Here is a 15,038-nt window from a genome sequence, read left to right on the forward strand (position 1 = left end):
GGGGGACGAAGTACACAAAGCATGTACTTGCGTAAAAGTAGAAATACAGTAGATTTTAAAACAGTGTGAGTTAAGTTTTTATATACTCATAAATAAAAAAGGACCGACTGACTACTTAATACAGTACACATTTGAATTGGTCTCCAAAATCAATGGATATAAATTTATTAAAAGCAGAAGAAAAAATTATAATAAACAAGAATGCCAACACTTAAGACACACTTGTTACCACACCTGACCAGACTGGTAGTGTTATGAAGGTGATGGGAAAACCAAGAATTGGGAAAAAATACACGCGAGTAATTATTTTGTCTGTGGAGCTAATTAGAACATGTATGAGTGTTGGTGAGATCTACCTCCTCTTTCTGCTCAAGGAGTATGAACAAGCCTTCTTTCTTCTCGGTTCCGTTGCATGCATGCAGCCTATCTGCCCTCTGTAACAGAAGCGTGAGCTCATCCAGCCGCTCTACAACTGTGTTTTCGTCTTCACTCTCACCCTCTTCATCAGTGTCTGTCAGTGCTGTGATATACCTAAAAATGTCACAAGAACAAAATAGCTCTTAACACAGATATGAACCAGAAGGTCAACAGATTCTATAAAGTGACGGTTAGATGACCTTTCCCACGTTTGATTTCACTGCAGCTTCAATGCTAAATGCCAATACTAAGCACTACATTCCTTAAACAACATTAGTATTTCTGCGCATAAATAAAATGTGAAGATAACAGTTTGTACTGAATGTCAGCAGACAGCAATTCAATAAATGTCAACAGACAGCAATTTGAACATTGAAGATTTAGCTCATTGTCAATCATTTTAATTTTAATGTAGTGTGCATTTAATGATTATATTGCTTTGTGGCAATGCCTGGCAGTCTGGCACATTTCTTACTTTCAGCTATAATCAACTTTTATAGGCTTGCAATTATAAAAATACAAACATGATACCTAAATTCATTTTGTTCAGCAGAAAATATGCTGCATGAGCCAACATGGTAAAACCCAGTGAGTGTAAGGCTGTTTGACTTCTTTACTGCCTGCTAGCTAAAACACTGGTGTGCATGATTTCTCTCCACAAGCTCGAGAAATGGAAGGAACTCAATTAAAACCATGGATGAAGTGTTTTTACCTTAAAAAAGGTTATAGCTTCAGCCAGAAACTGACAGTGTCTACATGCAAAACAGCCACAACCCTCATTAATACAGAAAAGTATCTTACTTAATAGTTTATAGCTGGCAGCTGCTTTAAAACAACACACATACATGTTCCCAATGATATCTAAAAATGTTTTTCAGAAAAAAAAGTATTTATTTCTTTCTGTCACTGTGAGGCACGCAAAGCCCGCATTAACTTTAACGGCTTAAAAAAAAACCTTGAGTTCTTAAAGTTTACAACACCTTCACCTTAAGTTGCATTAATAACAGACACAGGTACCAATGAAAGACTGGAGAGGAAAGGTAAAAACATGAAAGAAATCCATTAAATGTTGGCGGGGGTAATGTGCGTCATCTGCGGTTCTGCAGAGATGTCAGAGAGGCCATACAAACAGAGGTACCTTCAGGTACATATACAACATACTTATTTAAACTTTGATTTCTCACCCTTAGGGCACCACCAAGGAGAGAAGAAGAGAAGAAAGAAGCTTCACTATGATCCAGCTTGTAGTTTTATGACTATGAATATTCATGTTTTTGGCCCGTAAACTGAGCCACCACTTTAAAGTTTAATAAAAACAAGCTATTCTATTTAGAAGATTGGTTTTGCCAGTTCTATCTTGTTATTACATGGCGAATATTTTGTTAAATGTTAAATGACTAACATTTTAACATTTTTCTAATCTTGATGTTACTTTCTAAATGTTCACCGTATCTTTTCTTTCTTAAAATGTAAAAATTAAGAACACACACATTCCTCCAGTTTTCATGTTGATGTTTGATAAAGAACACCAGCATTCACCTTTTTTCCACCTAAAATCAAGGCTGAAATCCACTATTCTGTAAAACAAAGACAGAATTCCACCTGCTTTTATTTAATGACTGCCTTAACTAGTTTTTGGCACTGCTGTACTGATACCTGGGCCAAAAACTTCTATAACTTACCACTTATTGAAAAAAAACAAGGAATCAAGATGGTGAAAAGTAAACATTGTACCACAGTAGGGAGCAAATGAATGCTGAATAGGGGTGTACTGTGGCCAGATTATGAATGAGTTGCAGCAGCTCTAACTCTGAGGTCAGTGACTTTTTCCGTCTATTAGCATGTATTTATATGCTATCCAAGGTTTCCAGTATTCAAAACAGAGTTTGGGAAGTGACCATGTAGAGGCCCTGTGGTGCTTCGACTTTAATTATTCATTCACACGTCCACCAACTGACTAATTAATTTTTTTTTTCTGCTCCATATTGTTGCTTGTTCTCTCAAATACAAATCAGCCCATTCCTGCTTTGAATCCTATGATACGCTACAATCCAGGCAAAAAAAACTTTCTGTTCATCATCCTCTGTTGTTTGTAAAGGTCGACAGTGCATTAATGACAAATAGCCTTCTGTACTGATAACATACTAATCAAACACAAACTGCTTTCTTTTCATTTCTAGGCTAAAGATAAATTAACAATTAAGCAGAAAGAGATGAATGCCATCACAGTGATACCCTTTTGTCTTAGAAGAAACAACTTATAAAACAAACCCATAACTAACATGAATTGACATTTTACACTGAAGTCTAATACTGTGCATAAGTCTTAGGATACATAAGAAAGTAGGAAAACATAACATTTATTTTCTGAATGAATATGTTAATAGAAAAAACAATGGACACAAATGCTTTTGTACGAGAACAAACGCAAACAAACAAATACTGATTTGATTCAGCTTGTATTTTCTGATTGCTCTAAAATTAATAAATTAATACTAATTTGATACCTTTTTAGTTATTATGTTTACTGTTTGGTAAAACTTGTTTGTACTTAAGGCTTCTGTACACTGCACAGCACCTAAAGCAAATTCCAAACTACTAACAAATGAAACCAAGGCATACTCGATGCTTTAAGTGTGCATGGCACTGACAATCCCGAAGAAAGCAGTTTTTCAAAGGGAGAAATTTTAAAGCCAAACAACTTTACAATAACCTGCAGTGCTGTTGCTATCCCAACAATTCTTGAAGCTGCATGAATTCAGGTGATCTCATTCACATCAACCCCCTTGGACTAAACAGACAAAGGCTCAGTGTGCCTGGATACATATAAACAGTCTCTGGGCCTCTAGAACACTACTCAACAAGGTCAAACATTTTACTGAAAGAAGAAGAAGAAGAAGAAGAAGAAGAAGAAGAAGAAGAAGAAGAAGAAGAAGAAGAAAAAGAAGAAGAAAAAAACAAACAAAAAAAAAAAACCACCCCCACCATCTCTCATCAATTCTTCCTATGCCATTTAACTTAGTGTCTATGATGATGATATCATCTACCCTGGTATTGTACAGATGCCACCTGTTGGCAGCTGTGGTGCATGAGTAAGACATCGGGATGGGAATAAACCAGATGGCAAGTCAAACAATTAACAGGCTTCATTTTTACCCCACTTTGATCCCTTTCCCCCATGTGAAGCTGAGTGTTCCAATCTGTTTGGAGACAGACAGGGATCAGTAACTCATGGACGAAGCAATGTTCAGCAGGAATGATGCAAATGAGATTAACCTTGTAGTGACAGGTACAATAAAAGAAACAGACAACGCAGTATAGACATGTGGTGGGTGGCCAAGTTGAGAAAAAAAGGATTATTGAATTGAAGCACAACACACAGATTTGTAAAGGAAGCAGAGTACATCATCAACATAAACACTGATGACAAGGATAGACGAGAGTGTCTAAACTTGGCAAACAGTCGTCTCCTGATCCCATGTATCATCCTGTCAGTTGCTGGGTGAACAAAAAACATTTCCAACCAAAGGATTAGTCCTATTAAAAACAAAGTAAAATGAGAACAAAGGAATAATTAAACTAATAATTAATCACAGTCCAAACTTTGTATACAGTTTAAACTTCAGTGTTATCAGTTTTATAAAATAAAAAAAATAAAAAAAAATAAATAAAATTTTATATATATATATATATATATATAATCACACAGCATGAACATACAATATTTTCATTAAATAAAGTGCCCAGAATTATAATTTTAGGCCTATATAAACAATATTCCTAAATCAACACCTCTTAAGGATAAACTGTTCAAATTGGATAGTTAAAATGTCCCTAAGCAACAAAACACAGCTATGACGTGTGTGCTTGGCAAACTCAAAGGGATTACAAGTTCGTACATGAAGTGGTAAATATAAGGCTCTGACAGCTTGTCAGCCCCCTGCAGTCATTCACAGGTCTGCACGCTCACAGGACCACAAGGGGAAGAAAGTTCAGCAGTAAACAATGGACACTGAAGAGCAATAAAAACCTCAAGTCTCTGATTGTATTGAGTTAAGCCATAACTGTACTGCTGTGCACAACAACGATAAAACACTTTCTGTTCACTAAGGCAAATTAAATACATAAAACAATTGGCAATCATCAGTTTATTCCTCTTATGGCATAAGCAATTGGCAAAAGCTCAGTTCTGAACTTAAAATATTTAACATATGACTGGACTAAATGTGCTGATACTGGAAACTCAGTACAAAGATCTCCTAATTTCCATATTTAAATCATTACTCATGTTTTTTTAATGTGAATTGTTTATCATAGAAGACCCTATAGTCTCAGCTGCTGTTATAGAAAATATATTAACGCTTTCTGACCACTCGGAATGAGGGTCAGTATGAGGGTCCAACTGCACTGCAGCATGATTACAATTCTTTGTACTTCTTTGAACTTCCTCTGTGCAATGAACAGCGGACTTGAGAACATGGTGGATGCAACAAAGAAACAACTGACGAAGAAAAATTCTGCAGACTTTAAAAATCAGTACAGTAGGATTCCATAAATCGCTGAGATATGCAGCAGACTTAAATCCAAAAATCTTTCCAAATGCTTGAAACAACAAACAATTATGGTGGTTTTAAAGGTAATCCTTAAAACAAAACACAAGTAAGGGTAAACAATCACAGATGTGCTAAATATAGAAACAAATAGCAGAGCTTGAAAGTAAGACAGTTAGTGAGAAGGTCTTACACTTGTAGATGCTTAGTTTTGAAATCTAATCCACTAAACCTTAGCAGAAAGCATGGAATAATTATGACTTTTGCCTGAAAGAGATAAAAGGATAGATAAAAAAAAAAAAAAAAGATAGTATCTATAAATAAACATGCAATGATATTTGCAGATTACCAGAGACTTGCATTATTTATATTGACATGAGAACTAACTTACACGCATATTGAACCTGCTATGTCTCTGCTATGCACATCTACAGCAAATTATTCCTTTTCTATATTGACACATGCAAGTATACACTCAGTGTGTATTTTATTACACTCATGGGGAACATGGCATAGTTGTTGATTTTAATATTTTAGAAACTGCTGATTTGAAAATCTTACTCACAACATTTACATTTACGGCATTTATTAGATGCCCTTAGACAACAGTGTCTGGAGTACAACTGCTACAAAATACAAACAATTCATCTATGAATGTTCTGCAGGTTGCAACAGTTTCTGAGATTAAAAAATTACTCGGCATAGTTCAAGATAACAGGAAGTGGACAATGATTAAAATAAACACACTTTCCAACTACTGTGAGCAGAAAAGCATCTCAGAATACAAAACCGATTTAACATTAGATTTAACATCAAAAAAATCTGGGGCTTTAATGGGCATAGGCTAACCAAAACTGGTGATTGGTAAAATAGTGTGAGTGCTCTGTATCCTAAAATTCCTATTACGTTTCTGAAATACTTAGGCCAGCCCATGACTCACTAATAACCATGCCAGACTAAGAGATCACTTTTCCTCCTGCAATTATGATTCCTGAGTTAACTGAAGCCCTTGATTTTATGCAGCGCTCTTCTCCCACATCACTGGCTGGTTGGAGGTTTAATTGCATAAAGTTGCAGTTGTACAGGTGTTCCCAATAAATTATCCAGTAAACATATCTTCACTGAATAATGTTTAGATTCCTACAGTATGGTACTCCCAGATTGGGTCCAACAGCCCCTCCTTGTAAGTGGCGCAATTTAAGGATGTATTAACCGGGATAAGATATTGTAGGGATTCCTGGAAAGGCCTGAAAGACAAAAAAAGCTGTGGAAATTGATGCAGGAATTAACAGGGTGGATGCAGCTGGGCTGTGCTGGGCCTCTGCCAGGAAAGGGGAAAGAGAGGAATTTTTTTAATCCTCCACAATCCCAAAGTGAGCAAAAGAGATCTTTAATTAGAGAGGCTGCTAGACACATGTCTGACTCCTGTTCTGTTGCTACTTAATAATTTAATAATAAAGTTAGGATATATTTTCATACAATGCAAGGGGTGCTATTAGTCAGATCTAGCTTGGCAAGACTTGATTTGTTGCCATCTGCTGGGGATAAAGATATAACGCTGACTAATTTACTAATAACTTCCGATTTCTGTCCGCAGACTTCTGAATTCATTCTTCTGCTATCATCATGAGTAACACCATTGATTAAGATTAGTAAGCCTGTTCCAGAAGCAGTCATTCAAACCAGAGCCATGACAGTACCTCCACCAAGCTTGACCAATAAAGTCATATTTGGATCATGAGCAGGTCCTTTCCTTCTCCAAGTTCTTGTGTCTCATTTCTGTATCTTTGTGAATTCCAATTAGGTTTTCTAATTCTTACTGCTGATAAATGGTTTGATCTTTTGGTGTGATCTTTATCTTGCCGCTCTCAAAATCTTATAACTTCACCTCTACCCAGTAAAGGTTGCTGACTATTGTTTCATTTTTCTTAGGCAACATTTCTGACATAAACTACTGTTGTTATCCATGTAAATGTAAATATGAGGAAATAAAAGCTGAATTATTGGCTCCTCTTCATTCTTTAGATACCAAACTGTCAGTGTATAATAAAAACAAAAAACTGCTTTTGCTGTTCATACTTTCTGAGGAGCATGTAAAAGAATTAAAACTGTGAAATGTATCTAAAATTCCTTTTACAAACAGTTAATTGTACATCTGTATAACTATATATATCAAGTTCCACCTGAGCTAAGCACAAAGAGAACATTCAGACAGATAACATTAGTATATTATTAACACTAAATTAACATATCTAAATGGCCAATTCCTCTACCTAATATCAAGTTGTAGTGTTTAAGTCAAGCAATTAAACATGAGTGTAGAAGAAAAAAATGAGCAATGGAGAAAACAGAAGATGTGTAAAGACGAAGTCAAATCAGGTAAAGCCTCGACAAGCTCCTACAGTGCTCTCACTGCTGAGTATGCCGCCAAAATATCCTGCCTCCTCTGTTTCTTCCTTTACACACACACGCATACATGTATGCACACATTAACACACCTTGTCCATTTACTTCTTTTACTTACTAATTCTTTTCAAACATTCCATGTTCAAGCAATCATCCAGCCACACACCTGTACTCCTCTCTACTTCATACACATTTTAATTTCGAAACCTCTTTCACAACCTGCCTATTTCTCATCTTCTGCAGTCATTTGCAGTAAAAAAAAAAAAATTGTTTATCTTTGGCCTAACAAAGTTACACTGTACGGTTTAAAAATGTAATCTTAGGTAATTTTGAATGTAAAATGTCACAGAAACAATCAAAACAAAATAAATCGTTTTGATTATTAATCTTAAAGATCAAATACAATGGCATAAAAGTTAAAGACAGTATGTTGAAAAGATTGACTGAATTACACAATAGATTTGAAGATGGCATATTGACTTCAGAAGTACACCTTATGCAGGGTTAAACAATTTAAAGCCTTAGGGCTGTGAGCTATGAGTTTAAAACCCAGTACAGCAAAGCTTGAGCTCATCCAAATTATATGCTACTTTGTTTAAAACAAAGCATCTGTCAAATCAGCGATTTTCTAAAATAACCGTGTTATGAAATATTTTTTATGGGTTTAATAGTATAATTGGAATTTTATAGATTTTAATGGAATCTGTAATCGTTCCTCTGGGCCAATATTCTTAACTTACTACCATATTTTTGTCACATACTTTCTTTGATTTGACCTTTGGCAACTTGTAGATTTCATGTTGGTATCTACTGGACATCAAGGATATCACTAGCCATCCAGATTTGAATGTTTTTTTTTTTTTTTTTTTTTTGCTTGATGATAACATTCACAAATACATTATGCCAATGAAACCACCTGGTAATGGTTTTAATTGTTATCAGCTGATGGTTTTTTTTTTTATTTAAAGGCATTCACATTTTTTGGATGGTTCTATTTTATTTTGCATTGAGGCACAACTGGTTTAGGTATGACAATCTTTGATCCAAAGTGCTTACAAAAATGTGCCGTTTTCTGCTGCAGTACCTGAAAGCTGAATAAATGGTGACGTGTTTAATAGGATATTAAGAAAATGATCAGTTTATACACTGCTGGCTCATTACTATATTGGTCTGCTTCTAGTAAATCAGTTCACTGGTTTATTTCATTATTTGCAATAATTTTTCAGGAAACAGCATACAAGACATATGGGGGAATGGGGATACTGTAAATAATGTTCAATATATAGAATAACTCATTTTATTTCTGCTCCTTTAGAATATACCCCCCCAATTATTATTATTTATTTATTTTTTAAGTTAAATGTAATGAAGAGCTACACTGGTAGAGCTGAAGTCTATTGAATTCCAATCAATTCTCATAATCGAACCTTTCCATGTGCAGAATGAAGCAATGGACCTAAAGATATAAAGGTGTATGTTCTACTTCAAATCATACAAACTATATAGTTCAACATAATGGAGATATAAGATGTATATAATGTTTTATGTACAATTTTCTACAATTAATATTTAATGTACTGCAATTGGAGCCCAGTGTTAACAACGAAGCAGTGGGTTTTTCAGGTTCATAAACCCAGTTCAATCCAAAGCAGTGTAGGAGGGACTATTACACAGAAGTGCATAATTAAATAATTCTCCCTCCTTATGCATTTTTTATTTGATGCCTTGTGCTTTATGGAAAGACATCTGTTGTTTATGCTATTTATTTCTGGCATGTGTTCAAGGAATTAGAGGTGAGGTTGAATGAGGCTGACTGGGCCTGCAGTAGATTCTGCCAATCTGTGTGCACACATGCACATACAAACACCTTTCTCACACCCCAGGCACTGCTTCAAATCTGAAATTGGCGGTGTGTGAGCGGTTAACATGAAAGTACAGATGAGTTGAGAATTAGGCAAAATGGTACATGTAAACAGTGATATTAATAACAGACAGGACTATTAACAAGTCAGGGACTTAGGCAATTCAGCACTTGTTCACATCCAGAAAACCTCTCCTGCCTTGATTAAGAGTCTAAGAACCAACCCTCGTGAATATCGCCATCTTATGCAAAATCTCAGATAAGCCTCCATTACTGAACTCAAGTAAAATGAATCGCTAGATCTTATAATCACTATAAAAATAATGCATAATACATGTTTTCCTCTCAGACACAAGGTTAAACACTCACCCCCCTTCACTTTCTGCTTCTTCTGAGCTCTGACCCTGCGCTCTGGCCACTCCGCTGGCTCTCTTCCTCCTCGTGGGCGTAGATCTATTCAGGGGACTTGGCTTGCGACTCCGCCCCGCTAACTCGTCTCTTATGTGGTCCTGCAGGTGTGGAAAAGCGCTCTTCAGGGCCTTCACCTCCTCTTTTAGCTCTGAAACACATTGAATCAGGGCTCCAAGGCGATCCAGGACCTCTGTCTGACCTGCTTGCAGTGCCCCACTGCCTCCAAGATGGTCTGTGATTCTGCTACTTGACACATAATAGGTACTTGTCCCTGCAACCCTCACCATGGCTCTCCGGCTCTTGTACCAAAAAGCTGCCAAGCTGATCCCGGCAGCACCGACCAGAACTCCCAGGGCCAGGACCTTGCCATCCTGAGCCATCCTGAATATATGAACAGACATACACTCTGTAGCAGAGAACATTTAACATTCAAACTACAAATACAAGTAACGGGCTATGTACACGAATGAAGACACTGTAGACACAATGTAGTGTGGCAACAAAACAATATATTTTCTTGTGAGATTATTATTAATCATATGAGAAGTGTTATTCAGCATTTAGACATTTCAGAAATGAAATGGTTGGTTGGGATATGAGATGAATAGAGCAATGTAACTTTAACAATGGGAATAGCTCAGTGGTTAAGATGCTGGAACTTAAATTGGAAGGACATAAGTTCAAAGCCCTTAACTCTTAATTGCTGGTCCGAAAACTTTTGTGAAGTTTTATAAACCAGCTTTCCACCTCCTTTATCTTTAGGTTCACAACTCAAATTGCAGGTGTCCAAACAGTCTCCATATATATGAGAAATTAATGCTTTTTACCTAGATATTTCATATTAGTCCTATATTTGATATAGACTATTTCGACGATGTAAACAATAAGCACGTTGTGATGATACTGCGCATGTGTGGTCCTAAAGCATTTTCGTTCTCGCCATTTTGAAACCACGAACCTTTTAGAACACAATCACTAAGACGTGATTTTACAATTTAGCTAAAACAGAAAAGCTAATATACATAAAACTTTACGTGCAGTATCGTATACAGATGTGTATTTTCTGGTTGAGACCGAATGCGAGAGAAGCGTCATGCCTGCAGTATTATATTTAGTCTGGATGACTACAATGACTTCCATAGCGGAAATTTTTTTAGAGATCTTTGGAAACATTGGAGAACTGGAGATAATACCGCAAGAACAGTAATTGGAAGATAGTTGTGTGTGTGAGATAAGTGTTGTGATCTTCAGAGCTCCCTGTCGGTGTCCGAACTGCAGTGGTGAGAAACCGATCATCGGCAGAACAAAGCAAAGAACCCACGTAACAAAATCAATTGTTTATTCCATCATAACTTATTGAATACATTATTATTTTATACGTTTAAAAAAATTTGTGGTTAGATAAGGTGAAGTGTGTAGCCATGTTGCTGTGATCCTTATTGGGCTGAAACAGTGTGAGTGTTTGAATGCTCCACCTAAACCCTGTGTGCGGTCACGGTTGAGTTCATATACATTCCAAAAAAAAGAATATCCTTGAGTTGCTAGTCAGTATCCAGTCTTTACTGCTTTAATCCAAGCGTCAGATTGTGTTTTGTTGTTCGGAAATCTAAACACTAACTTTCCGACAGTAAGTTAGTCTCAGGGCTGAGAGAGCATGAACATCATGGTCCTAATTTTCATTTCCACAACCAGGTTTTGAATGTGCGCGTCATCTAACAGTTACATGAATAAACAGGCGTTGAAATGGTCTATACATATTTTCAGATAGACTTTAAGAACACAATTTGACCAAAGAAGAATGCACCCGAATCATTCTCATGGCAAGAAACTTGGAAAGCACTTCACTCACTCACACACACACACACACACACACACACACACACACTGGACGTGTTGCGGACCAACCGAAAAGCGCACGTCCACAAACTAAGTACATCTACTGATGTACTGCACAACGTTGTGCTAGCAATCACGTGTCTTTGTTTACAGACTTTTAGGATATTTTTATACCCATTTTTAATTCATCAGCTAAAACTTCAGAGCGTGGGTCGTGTCAAAGTTATTGCTTGTAATTGCAAAACTGTGTAAAAAAAGCTACTGGTTAAACTGCCATCATTATTAAGACTTTTCATTTGATTAGCTGGATAAGAAATACAAGGTGCCTACTGCTAAATATTAAAATTTTGGGGCCAAATATGTAACATTCTTTCTGCGCAGTATAATTGTTTTTGAAACTTCTGCCTGTTAGAATACATTCCGTGTTTTCCCACAGTTCTCAATTTCAATTAAACCCTGCAAAAAGAAACTAAATACTGTATACACACGCGTCGGCTTCAAGGAAAGTAAAGCGTATAAAGCAATGCAGATACCTGGGTGTCTAAACGATGTGTTATTAAAACTAAATAAATAAATAAAGAGGAAACGTTCTCTAACCAGCCTCCTGTTTTACACCGTACCACTAAACTAAAATGAGCTAACAGAGACCTCTCCATTCACAGCTCTCATTCTCGTTTAAACCTCCGAGGTCCACCTAGGTAGCTAGCAATCTAATAAGACGTCATTGGAACTAGAACAGATATTAGCTATAATGTGACTGAAATGGCATTTGACTATCGCCAGTCCTGAAATACACATTCAATGTAAAGATACATTGCATAACGTTAAAACTGTTTACAAACACAAATGCAACCTTACTGCTAGGCAACTCTCCGGTGTTTGACAGTCTGTAGTGCAGCATCAACAACAGTCCGGGCGGCCCGAGTGGTTTCTCAACAAAAGGTTCCGCGAGACCTTCCTTACCTCGCAATACATAATACAGTTATTGTTTTATCATTGGTTGAATGTGATTTTTTTATTTATATACAATTTTTCCCATTCTCACTCACAAAATTACAATGATTGACGTTTTCGACTGACCCATGAAGGTGCATTTTATCTAAGATACAATTATGATAGAAAGAGTGCTTTACTGTATATAGCAGTAAACCTAAAACCTATTGCAGACAAGTTCTTTGTACAATAATATTTTGACTGCAAAAAGGCTGTTTCTGCTTTTCAATGACTGAACACTTAATTAAAATAAAGCCAAACATCACTTGATTCAAGATAACATTTATAAGCATAACTGTTTAAGAGTTACTGTGGTTTATAATCAATGTGTTCACTTATAGCAAACTAGTTACATAACCATAAAAACTCTACAACCCTATGGTTATGCAATGCATGGATTTATATGACAAATAATACAAACTTACAGTAAAAAATGTAGAATTTGTGTCCCTGTGTCCATGAATATTTTTGAGCCCGATTACTTAAACAAAACAAGTGTTGAAATGATAGAGAAAAATCTAAATGTTTTATTCAGCCATAATTACTGAAGATAACAAGCCATGCAAAAAGGCAAAGTTCATCACAGTCATTCATTAACTGGTGTGAGTCAGGTTAAAAAGAAATAGTCAAATAGGCATTTTATAGATATAAATACAAAGATAATTAAAAGAGTAGAAAAGCTAAATGAAAACTTACTTGGATTAAGCAGAGAACTGTGGTTGTGTTGTGATATGTGCTATCCCTGAGCACCTAAGTGTCCTAGACGGTGGTTGATACATGTATAATCTGATAAACCTTGAACCATGCTGCCTTTCCAACAAGGCTGTTTTAACTGACGGTCAGATTCTGATGTTAGTCTCTATGAGTTTATTATTAACTGGGGAGGACCCTGTTAAAGAACATATAGTCCCCTCTGAAAGTATTTAAAACCCAAATGTCTTCAGTGTATAGCAAAAAACAAAGAAGCGACCTTGTGGTTCCAGTACTTATTGCTAACCATGCACATTATAAGTGACATAGTGGTAGCTCACTATTTAAGATGGTAGCCTTCTGATCGGAAGGTCGTGAATTCAAATCCAAGTACCACCAAGTTGTCACTGCTGATCCCTTGAGAATGGCCCTTAACCCACAACTGCTTAGTTGCATAAAAATGATTATTTGTCAGTTGCTCTGAAATAGGGTGTTGGCCAAAAGTAATAACCATTTTGAACCTTCATAACTCTAATACCTAATTTAGTGGTGTGCAGATACACTGAGGAAAATAAGTATTTGAACACACTGCTATTTTACAAGTTCTCCCACTTAGAAATCATGGAGGGGTCTAAAATTGTCATCGTAGGTGCATGTCCACTGTGAGAGACATAATCTAAAAAAAAAATCCAGAAATCACAATGTATGATTTTTTTTTTACTATTTATTAGTATGATACAGCTGCAAATAAGTATTTGAACACCTGAGAAAGTCAATGTTAATATTTGGTACAGTAGCCTTTGTTTGCAATTACAGAGGTCAAACGTTTCCTGTAGTTTTTCACCAGGTTTGCACACACTGCAGGAGGGATTTTGGCCCACTCCTCCACACAGATCTTCTCTAGATCAGTCAGGTTTCTGGCCTGTCGCTGAGAAACACGGAGTTTGAGCTCCCTCCAAAGATTCTCTATTGGGTTTAGGTTTGGAGACTGGCTAGGCCATGCCAGAACCTTGATATGCTTCTTACAGAGCCACTCCTTGGTTATCCTGGCTGTGTGCTTCGGGTCATTGTCATGTTGGAAGACCCAGCCTCGACCCATCTTCCATGCTCTAACTGAGGGAATTAGGTTGTTCCCCAAAATCTCGCAATACATGACCCCGGTCATCCTCTCCTTAATACAGTGCAGTCGCCCTGTCCCATGTGCAGAAAAACACCCCCAAAGCATGATGCTACCACCCCCATGCTTCACAGTAGGGATGGTGTTCTTGGGATGGTACTCATCATTCTTCTTCCTCCAAACAGGTTTAGTGGAATTATGACCCAAAAGTTCTATTTTGGTCTCATCTGACCACATGACTTTCTCCCATGACTCCTCTGGATCATCCAAATGGTCATTGGCAAACTTAAGACGTGCCTGGACATGTGCTGGTTTAAGCAGGGGAACCTTCCGTGCCGTGCATGATTTTAAACTATGACGTCTTAGTGTATTACCAACAGTAACCTTGGAAACGGTGGTCCCAGCTCTTTTCAGGTCATCGACCAGCTCCTCCCGTGTAGTTCTGGGCTGATTTCTCACCTTCCTTAGGATCATTGAGACCCGACGAGGTGAGATCTTGCATGGAGCTCCAGTCCGAGGGAGATTGACAGTCATGTTTAGCTTCTTCCATTTTCTAATGATTGCTCCAACAGTGGACCTTTTTCACCAAGCTGCTTGGCAATTTCCTTTCCGGAGGTGTACAATTTTGTCTCTAGTGTCTTTGGACAGCTCTTTGGTCTTGGCCATGTTAGTAGTTGGATTCTTACTGATTGTATGGGGTGGACAGGTGTCTTTATGCAGCTAACGACCTCAAACAGGTGCATATAATTTAGGATAA

General features: G+C 36.9%; 1 protein-coding gene across 4 annotated transcripts in view; it reads right to left on the reverse strand.

The window, feature by feature from the left end:
- rmdn2 (regulator of microtubule dynamics 2) overlaps nucleotides 1-13,300 on the reverse strand; it is a 35,251-nt gene extending 21,951 nt beyond the window's left edge. The window contains exons 1-3 of one of the 4 annotated variants that reach the window (XM_083538443.1): nucleotides 13,171-13,300; nucleotides 9,604-10,026; nucleotides 357-531 (exon numbers count right to left, since the gene is read on the reverse strand). In XM_083538443.1, the coding sequence (XP_083394569.1) occupies nucleotides 357-531; nucleotides 9,604-10,025 (597 nt within the window). In that variant the 5' untranslated portion in view covers nucleotide 10,026; nucleotides 13,171-13,300. Of the gene's footprint in view, nucleotides 1-356; nucleotides 532-9,603; nucleotides 11,530-11,969; nucleotides 12,437-12,899; nucleotides 13,007-13,170 lie in introns of those variants that run through there. The other 3 variants (XM_083538442.1, XM_083538444.1, XM_083538445.1) reach the window with 3 other exon arrangements.
- Nucleotides 13,301-15,038: the final 1,738 nt, after the last annotated feature.

This window comes from Silurus aristotelis (genome assembly GCF_946808225.1).
Source record: "Silurus aristotelis genome assembly, chromosome: 4".
NCBI lineage: Eukaryota > Metazoa > Chordata > Actinopteri > Siluriformes > Siluridae > Silurus > Silurus aristotelis.